At 43.4% G+C, this 10,320-nt stretch overlaps 1 protein-coding gene across 4 annotated transcripts in view; it reads right to left on the bottom strand.

The window, feature by feature from the left end:
• Positions 1-594: 594 nt before the first annotated feature.
• The window catches only part of LOC137652585 (tectonic-1-like), a 383,029-nt gene continuing 373,303 nt past the window's right edge, over positions 595-10,320 (bottom strand). For all 4 annotated transcript variants that reach the window (XM_068386069.1, XM_068386072.1, XM_068386073.1 and 1 more), the window contains one exon: positions 595-1,004. In XM_068386069.1, coding sequence (XP_068242170.1) covers positions 598-1,004 — 407 coding nt within the window. In that variant the 3' untranslated portion in view covers positions 595-597. The remainder of the gene's footprint in view (positions 1,005-10,320) is intronic.

Raw genomic sequence — 10,320 nt, 5'->3', positions numbered from 1 at the left:
CTGTACTATTAATGATACAGTAATAGGAATCATCGCTAATATTAGTATTATTAAAATTGCTATTATCATTACTTATCATTATAGTAATATAAATTATTCTTATTACTATTATTCTAGCACTTATTTTAATATTCCTAATCATGAATTATTATTATTACTAATAAAATCAATATTGGCACTAACGGCTGCCAATGCAAGAGCCGGTGTTCCACATATGGTGGGGCAATCATACCTAACCGAATATTGCCATCATCATTGCTGTTTATTTAGTAATTCTAGTATCTTGTGTAATAATTAGAATTATTGTCATAATTTCTACAGTATTATTAGTACTAGTCTAACATCTTTATAATATTAATGATGGAAATTATTTATGATACTGGCACTTTATAATATGAACATTGATACAGTTATTTTAGCCATTCTCGTAATAACATGTGAAGCAATTAAAATTACGGCATCACTATTATTGTTTCTATCATTAATATCATTGGAAACTATTCTAATAATTCATTCATCTATTAGTTATAGGATATGTTTGATGACTTAATGAATATCTTATCAAATACTTAGGGTACTAAAAAAAACTCAAGATAATTACAAATTTTTAATGATCAAAAGACACAGGAAGCCACTAAAAAGACACATCTTAGCATCCTGGAACTTGCTGCTGGAAGACCTGGATGGGAGGAAAGGATAAAAAAAATCATACGGTAGCTTTACATCTAGGGCTGGCGGCTGAGAGTACGCCGGTAGCGGAGGATGACTTACGTCGACAAAGGACACAGAGACTTTGAGTTCTACGTTCCCAGTAACAGACGCAGAAGCATAATGACACATGTTATGCCAGCACGGGGGGTACACCTCTTGGGGGTCTCCGAACCTGACGTTGATGCCCACTACTTTAGCTTGGGGATTAGCCAGGCTTCCTTGCAAGGTGAATGCTATCTCGATGTGTAAGGATGTGACAAGACTGAAGTACTGACCTGATCCGTACGATTGGCCTGAAAATGGGGACTAATTTTTAATACAATATATACAAAGTACCGACCGTCATCGACTGAAGACAAAGTAATAACAATCTATTGTAAATAAAAAAAAATCACTTAGGTACAAGTAAATGCCCAAGATAAAAATTTTCAATTACAGTAAAAGAACCTGTGTGATTAATAAATAACAAAGTTTTTAATACGGTAGGTGATAAACAAAATACAAATTAATTTACTGCTTTTAAAAAGCATTTTCTTATGTAAAATTAGGTGAAGGTATTGATGGGGCTAGCTAATTAGTGTTAGCATGATCAGCTAACAGAAGACAAAGAGGAGCAAGGGGTGGAGGTCATGGGCTTGATGCCATAGTTGATTGTGTTGGAAGTGACAAATTTTCAACTCAAAACCCCACTCTTGGAATGCATCCCATTTTTATGTGGGTGACTTACTATACAAAATTGTCAATGTGATTAAATTACAACAGAAAAAGTGAAATTGAAATCAGCATTTAAGTTAAATCATCATCATCATAAATGTTAATGTGTTAGCTCTTTTCTTGATTAGTTGGATGTAAAATGAGTTCTCTCTCCTTCCTCTCTCATCCATTCAGCACATCCATTTATCTCCCTACAAGTTAATTATCAGGAAAATATAACATACAAAGCAGTTTCCAATGCATGTTTATATATTCTATTTGGATTTTTGGGCTCAGGCCATGTCGTCCTGATGGAAGTTCCTTCATTAGTAGCTTCCTAGGTTATAATTGACTACAGTGATATATCCCAGAGAATTTACCAAAGGTATCCAGAATTCTAACTCCTGGAGCGAATATCCCCTAAAATTGGATATCGCGTAATCAGAGGACGTATTCTTGACACGTCTCATAGCTATCTACACCCCTAATAGCGTTTCCACTTCGAGGGGAAAAGGTGGCAAGAATATAGGAGAGTCGTTAAAGAGGCAACGCTCTCGACACTCCTACTGTACTGTAAATAGTGCGCCGAATCGCCACCGCGAGGCGCCACCAAGCCATTCTTTGTAGCTTTGTAGGTGTTCCAGATACAGTACCATAGGGAGGGATTCATTATCCTTTTGTCAAAAAGAGGGTGGGTCCATCAGGACGACATGGCTACCTCACCCAAAAATAGATTTCTCGCTTCGCTTCAAAATCCGTTTTTTGGGCTCAGGCCATGTTGTCCTGATGGCAGTTTACCAGAGCATTAATGTATCTGTGGATTTTCAATAGTACCGTTATCTCGAGATAAATATTTCCTATTTGGTCTTCTAGACCTAGAGACACTTGATGTTACAGTTATACATCAATTAACTGATCATAAACTATGTCAGCTCTTCCTGCCCCCTACAGGGAAGAGTCTGGGTAGACTCTAGAAAAAACCTGAGGATTGTGAGTTCAAGGAACAATCTAGCGAACAGTTTGTATATTAGTGTCATCATATACATAAAGTATAGTTTGTACGTAGATGGTATATCTCTGTATAGGTTACTGATTCCTCTATTTGGATTTTTGGCTCAGGCCATGTCGTCCTGATGGAAGTTCCTTCATTAGTAGCTTCCTAGGTTATAATTGACTACAGTGATATATCCCAGAGAATTTACCAAAGGTATCCAGAATTCTAACTCCTGGAGCGAATATCCCCTAAAATTGGATATCGTGTAATCAGAGGACGTACTCTTGACACGTCTCATAGCTATCTACACCCCTAATAGCGTTTCCACTTCGAGGGGAAAAAGTGGCAAGAATATAGGAGAGTCGTTAAAGAGGCAACGCTCTCGACACTCCTACTGTACTGTAAATAGTGCGCCGAATCGCCACCGCGGGGCGCCACCAAGCCATTCTTTCTCTTGTAGCTTCGTTGACCGGTGTTATCCCGTGTTATCTCTCGCTATTTTGGAGTTATTTGTCGCTATGATGTCTTCACCAGCCTCATCAGCTTCTGGAAAGTTAAGTACTATCTTTGAATTGTGTAAATGTAAGCTCTTGCCAGTTTTACTCTTCGATTGGGATCTTAATTAACGTAACAAGAGCTGTTGCCAGCCGGATGGTGTCATGAACACGGTCGTTCTTCCTGTACATCTAGTTAGCCAGAACGACTTTCCCGGCATTATTTGCTTTAATAACTTTAGCTATTTAGTACTTTAGCTAGGGATTTTTATATTGTCATTGTTATCATGGATTTGGCTATTTATGTTCGAGCCTCTCGAGTGCTAGGCTTCCTAGCCTAGGCACCTACACACTTCATGCATGATATAACCTTCCTGGTAAAGTTTTATTGAAGCTCAGGCAATATTTTATACAATTAAGATATTACTGCATAAATTTTCCTCTTCCAAGATAGTATACAAGAGAGTTTCGGTGAACGATTCTCTATGCTCCTAGAGTTACTAGCCTAGGGGCTTTAGTATACTTTCATACATGTCCCCAATTGCTCTTGTATTGTCTTCTAAGGTGAGGTTGATGCCTCCTATACCTTCTAAGTCGATACCAATCTCTTGGCGAGATTTAAGAGCAATTCCCCTTCCCTCTGATAAGCCTAGGCTACCCTCAGTTAGCTTTGCTGTGAACTGAGTTCTGGCAAAGTTTACTGGGGTGTTTCGTTTCTTTCTCTTAACCACTGAGTCGGTTTTTGAGTTAGAACGGGACATCAGAGTAAAGTCTGTGTTAGGCATCTTACTGTCTCGGTGAAATGATTTCCCAAGTCAGGTTAAGTTGTCTATACAGGAGGCTAGGCCTCCCTAGACCATACGTGGAGGTTTTTGTTTTACAATTCCTCCTCCCTCGGTCTAGCAGACAGTCCTGTGCTAGTGATCTTAGACTGAAGAAATTATTTCTTCATTGTCTAAGATACCTGGTACGAGATTCTGTTCTCTTGCGAGATTGTGTCCTATGGACGCTCTCTCACTTGACTAACATAACCGGGGGAAATGATTTCCCCTACTTGAGGTTACCTTATGAGATCAGAATCCTTTAAGTTGGGTAATGCCTTCGGGTATTACCTTACTTATAGGACTTTTCCCCCTTCCCCGCTGTCTCTTTTGTGTTGGATGAACCATCACCCTCCCTGGCTGTCATTCTATATTTGACCCTAAGGGTAATCTATAGAACTGGCCTGAGGTTCCCTGTCTGCTGCCGGCCGGGCCGGCTGCCGGCAGGTACCCTCATAATCATTAGTGTGTTCTTCAGTCCTCCCTTGGACTGCCTTCCATAGCCCATATGGATGGGATATGGTTGGGTGGAAGCCCGAATATACTTCCCCTTTCCACTTGAACCCTCATTCGGGATGTAGGCCGGCAAGGCTGAGCCTTTGCCTTCCTCCATCCTCTCTCTTTTTCTCTACCTTTCCTTATACTGGGCCGGCCGCCGGCAGCTTATAGCTGTCGGCGGCCATGTTGGTTGTCTGTCGGCCGGCAGTTACTCTGCCGCCACTTGCCGGGGGTGTCGCTGAGCGATAACCCAACGACAATAAACATACTATGACCAGTGGCCGGCAACTAAGTTGTCGGCCAGCAGTCGTCCACCCCAAGTATAGATCTGAAGACAGTAACTGCCTTCAATAGCCCAGAATAGGCCGGCATATGTCGGCAGGCCCGGCATGTGCCGGCAGGCCCGGCAGGTCTGGCGGCATACCGCCGCCAGTCAGTGCTGTAGCCCAAAAAGTTTTTTCCAACCTACAAGGTGCTTCATGGGCAGCCTATTGTGAGACCATCACATATAAGAGAATGATCCTCTCTACCACTTAATGGTTATCAACCATTAATTTACCCCCAATATTGAACCTGGGACATTGTGTTAAGAAGACACTTTATATCAAAGAATATTATCTTCCCATACAAAATTCATTAAGAATTTATTGTTCAATATTGGAGGAGGTCATAGCAATGGGCTAGACAGGAAACACAAGTAGGTGTCTTTCCTATTTTCTAGCTTACTCTATCAAAGCTAATATATAAAAAAAAAAAAAAAAAAATGTATGCTGAAATCTGAGAATTTCACCGAATACTTATATGCTTCCTTTCTTTACAGGAGGAGCATCCCGAGTGCGGGAACAGTTTTTGCAGGGTCCGTAGCAAGAACTTCTACGGCCATTACGTGTGCAGGGCCCATGCTCGCTGCACAGTCACACAGGGGGGCTCTCAAATACTGGGACCCACAGGTATGTACCGTTTGTGACAAACTGGTAAAAGAGGCTTTTGATGATCAAAAGTCTACTGAGTCAAGGGATGTAGCAGGGGACACGCTGCGACAATGGGTCAGGGGTTTTCAGAAGAACACCTCTGGCCCATACCTTCCTAATGAGAGGATGAGGGACTGTCTTTTCCCTAGGGCATCTGCAGATGCAATCTTTCCCCAGGCTCAACCCGAGATTCCCCTAGTACAGATTCCGATGGAATCTGTTGTTTCGGACGCCTTAAAGGGCATCCATTTAGATGACAACATGTCGGTCCTCTCAGAGGAGACTGAGAACAATCTCCTACTGGAAGAACTGGAGTAGGAGGATGACGTACCTCTTGAGGCTGAAGTCGATAAGACCGAAACGATTTCGGTATCTTCAGCCACGGTGACTGAGCCGGTGCCTTCGACTTCATCTACTGCACCCCAGCTAGATTCCATCACGAGTACGTTGCACTCGCTGCTGTCTATGGTGCAGGACATTCAGAAGAAATCGTCCGAGAAAGAAGCTTCTCTTCGGAAGGAAATGCATCAGCTGGTAGCAACACGTTTAGCCCCGAAGAAGCTAAACATCAAGGATCTCCCCGCTTTCTCTGACGTTAACCCTTGGAGATATGCAGAGCATATGCCAATGTCGGGGGGGGGGGGGGGGGATCTTCCTCTCGGAGAAACTGGGCACTGTCCCAGTAGAGGAAATTGAGTTTTGGCCCAGCAAAGGGGCCTACCCGGACTGCTATGTCCGTCTAAGGACGGAACCTGCATCCAAGGAGGAAACAGAGCCGAAGGAGACGATTGTCCTCGAACTCTCTAAGGCTCAGGCCTTATATACAACCACCTTGAAAGAGAGGGCCTTTACTAGTTCCAAGGTGCCGGCTCTCAGCAAAAAGCACCCGTCCTTTATTGCTGACCCCAAACGTGCCTTCCCCTTTATGGACAAAGGGTTTAAGGCAGCCTTAAAGGCAGTTGAAGCAGGGAAACCTTGCCCTACACTGGAGGAGTGTAGACCCTTTTCCCTTGCTTTTCCATCAGATGATAAAGACTGGAAGGATGTTCATAACACCTTCACAGTTGGGAAGCTGGAGGCAGATATCGCTGGACGACAGTTCGGCGAAAACCTCCCGAAGCTGTCAGAGTCTCTCCTGCGCAGGGAACAAGAGACTAAAGAACATCTTACTGCTTCCATGTCTCTGCAGACTGGCTTAGAGACTATGGCAAGCATCCCGGACACCCCAGATATGTACATGGTCTTCGCCAAATCTCATTTGGCGACAGTCACAAAGGACTTGTACAACTTTATCAAAGCCCGAAGGACTTGTAGAGAGTTCGTGTTCGCCTCGGCTGCGGTGAGACATAAACCAAGGAAGCTCATAGCCTCCAATATCTGGGGAAAAGACCTCTTCCCAAGCGAAGTGGTCAAAGAGGTCGTGGACAAAGCCGCTACGGAGAACAGGAGGTAGGGGTAACAAAGGTGGACGTGGCCAAGGAGGCAAGTCCTCCAACCAGCATTCCAAGTAAGATGCTACCGGTAGGGATCATTGGACCTTCGATCCCTGGGCCCACAGCCTAATCAAGAATGGACTAGGGTGGAGTTGGAGCTCAACTCCACCAAACTTTCCTCAATTCTTCCAGCACTCAACCCCCATTCTGGAAGAATATGTTCAGGAACTCCTGAACAAAAGAGTTATACGGAAGGCAAAGTCCATCAGATTCCAAGGAAGGCTATTTTGTGTTCCGAAGAAGGATTCGGAAAAGCTCAGAGTCATTCTGGATTTATCACCACTCAACAAGTTCATAGTGAACCACAAATTCAGAATGCTGACGCTTCAACACATAAGGACCCTTTTGCCCAAGCGGGCATAAACAGTCTCCATAGACATGATGGATGCGTACTGGCATGTTCCAATCAACCGTCAAGTTTCCCCCTACCTAGGGTTCAAACTACAGAAAAGAAAGTACGTTTTGAGAGCCATGCCCTTCGGTCTAAACATAGCCACAAGGGTATTCACCAAGCTTTGCGAATGCAGTCATTCATCAACTACGCCTAAAGGGGATCCAGGTAGTAGCCTACCTGGACGACTGGCTGGTGTGGGCAGCATCCGAGGAAGAGTGCAGGCAAGCCTCCAAGCAAGTGATCCAGTTCCTGGAACACTTAGGATTCAAGATCAACTTGGAAAAGTCTCGTCTATCTCCAGCTCAAAAGTTTCAGTGGCTCGGCGTCCACTAGGATTTACAGTCACACTGCCTTTCCATTCCATCAAAGAAGAGGAAAGAGATAGCAGAATCTGTCAAGAGACTTCTTCAATCCGACAGGATATCAAGAAGGCAACAGGAGAGAGTGTTGGGGTCCCTCCAGTTTGCCTCAGTGACAGATCCAATATTGAAAGCACAATTAAAAGATGCATCAGGAGTTTGGAGAAACTACTCATCAAATGCTCGAAGAGATCTACAAAGACAGATTCCAAATCGTCTGCGATCACTACTCAAACCATGGTCGGAAGCCAAGAACCTGAAGAGCAAGGCACCTCTGAAACCACCTCCACCAGCAGTCACCGTTCACACGGACGCCTCAAAAGAGGGGTGGGGAGGTCACTCTCATCATCGAAAAGTACAGAGAACCTGGTCTCCCCTCTTCAAGACCTTCCACATCAATTTTCTGGAAGCCATGGCAGTTCTTCTCTCTCTGAAGAAACTGGAACATCGCTGCTCAATCCACATCCATCTGGTTCTAGACAGCGAAGTTGTAATGAGATGCCTAAATCGACAAGGCTCGAGATCGCCTGACATAAATCAATTGATACTGCCCATCCTCCGTCTAGCGAAGAAGAAGATATGGCACTTGTCAGCAGTCCACCTTCAAGGGTTCCGCAATGTGACAGCGGACGCTCTATCCAGGGTCAACCCGATAGAGTCAGAATGGTCCCTAAATGCAAAATCATTTTCCTTCATATTACGCAAAGTCCCAGGACTACAGATAGATCTCTTCGCAACGAGCGACAACAAGAAGCTACCCTGGTATGTAGCCCCGTACGAGGATCCTCTAGCGGAAGCGACAGACGCAATGTCCATAGATTGGAACAGGTGGTCCAAGATCTACCTGTTCCCTCCAACCAACCTTCTGCTGAAAGTCCTCGACAAACTGAGATCCTTTCGAGGGATAGCAGCAATAGTGGCCCACAAGTGGTCCAACAGTGTTTGGTTCCCTTTGATAACGGAACTACGCCTGAAGCTGATCCCGTTGCCGGACCCAGTTCTGACTCAGCAAGTGCAGAAATTGACTGTCTCAGCTTCATCAGAGAAAACCCAGAACTTTCATCTCATGATTTTCTCGCCCTAGCGGTCAAGAAACGGTTCGGGATTTCTAGGGACAGTATTAACTTCTTAGAAGAATACAAGTCAAAGTCAACAAGAAGACAATATGAGTCTTCCTGGGAGAAATGGGTGGCCTTTGTCAAGGCGAAGAAACCTAAGGAGATTTCTACGGATTTCTGCTTGTCCTTCTTCATCCATCTTCATGAACAAGGTTTAGCAGCCAACACGATTACTACATGTTAATCTGCCCTAGCCAGACCAATACAAATATGCCTTCCAGGTAGACTTTTCTAATGAAATCTTCTACAAGATTCCATAAGCCTGCGCTAAACTTCGGCCCGCAGCTCCTCCAAAGCCCATTTCATGGTCTTTGGATAAGGTTCTTCACTTAGCATCAACTCTGAACAATGAGGATTGCTCGCTGAAAGACTTGACTCAAAAGGTGATATTCTTATTTGCACTAGCCTCAGGAGCCAGAGTTAGCGAAATAGTGGCCCTCTCAAGGGATGATGGCCACATTCAGTTCACAGACTCCGGAGAACTGAACCTCTTTCCGGACTGGACGTTTCTCGCCAAGAACGAGCTGCCCACTAAGAGATGGGGTCCCTGGAGAATCTGCCCTCTGAAGGAAGAAGCATCCCTCTGCCTAGTGGAATGCCTAAAGTCTTTAAGGGAGGTCAGCTTTTCAGGGGAGAGACGTCTGGTTCAACATTATCCTTGAAACAGTTAAGGGCGAAAATAACCTATTTTATACGCAGAGCAGATCCAGACAGCACACCCGCAGGTCATGATCCGAGAAAAGTTGCCTCGTCTCTGAATTTCTTTCAGACGATGTCGTTTGAAAGCCTTCGTGCTTATACTGGATGGAAGTCATCCAGAGTTTTTCTTCAAACACTATGCGAAGCAATTACAGGAAATAAAATTTCATGTGGTGGCGGCAGGCAGTGTTATAAAACCTGCCGCTTGATTACTGCAAAGAACAGTGCACTAATTGGGACTTTTAGTGAAGGGTGTACATGATAGACTCGTAAGACATATCATGTTGAGTATTGTGTTTAGTGATAACACTATAGACTGTTCTCTCTACACAGGTGACATTAAGCTTAATAGACTGACACAAATGCCGGGCATACTTATATGCACAGTGTTCCTAGTAACAACAGAATACATAGTGAAATTTTATATTTTCCTTAGTGTGGCTAATGTTTTCCTTTTCAGGTGAAACTTATTTTAATTCTGTTATTACTATTTACGCTTTTATGCAGAATTGTTCTGCATAAGATGTAATTAAATACAACCATGATTTCTATTTTTGTAATAAGCAATAGAAGGAATCTTTGTGTCTCTTTCGCCTCAAACATTCTAGATTAAGAATAAAGTCAGAGCATCCTTGATTCTTTTAATATTTAAGAAAATATTGGGGAACTAAGGTTAAGACTGTTCTAAGCAAACAGGTAAGAACTGATTGTACTGAACTGTTTATTTTACTGAACTAAGGTTTCCTACACGTATATAAACCTGTCTGTCTCTTTTCAGCCAGATTTGGGAGGTATCAGTAACCTATACAGAGATATACCATCTACGTACAAACTATACTTTATGTATATGATGACACTAATATACAAACTGTTCGCTAGATTGTTCCTTGAACTCACAATCCTCAGGTTTTTTCTAGAGTCTACCCAGACTCTTCCCTGTAGGGGGCAGGAAGAGCTGACATAGTTTATGATCAGTTAATTGATGTATAACGGTAACATCAAGTGTCTCTAGGTCTAGAAGACCAAATAGGAAATATTTATCTCGAGATAACGGCACTATTGAAAATCTACAGAT

Source organism: Palaemon carinicauda, chromosome 1 (assembly GCF_036898095.1).
Source record: "Palaemon carinicauda isolate YSFRI2023 chromosome 1, ASM3689809v2, whole genome shotgun sequence".
Classification (NCBI taxonomy): Eukaryota; Metazoa; Arthropoda; class Malacostraca; order Decapoda; family Palaemonidae; genus Palaemon; species Palaemon carinicauda.
This window is presented reverse-complemented; position numbering and strand designations above follow the sequence as displayed.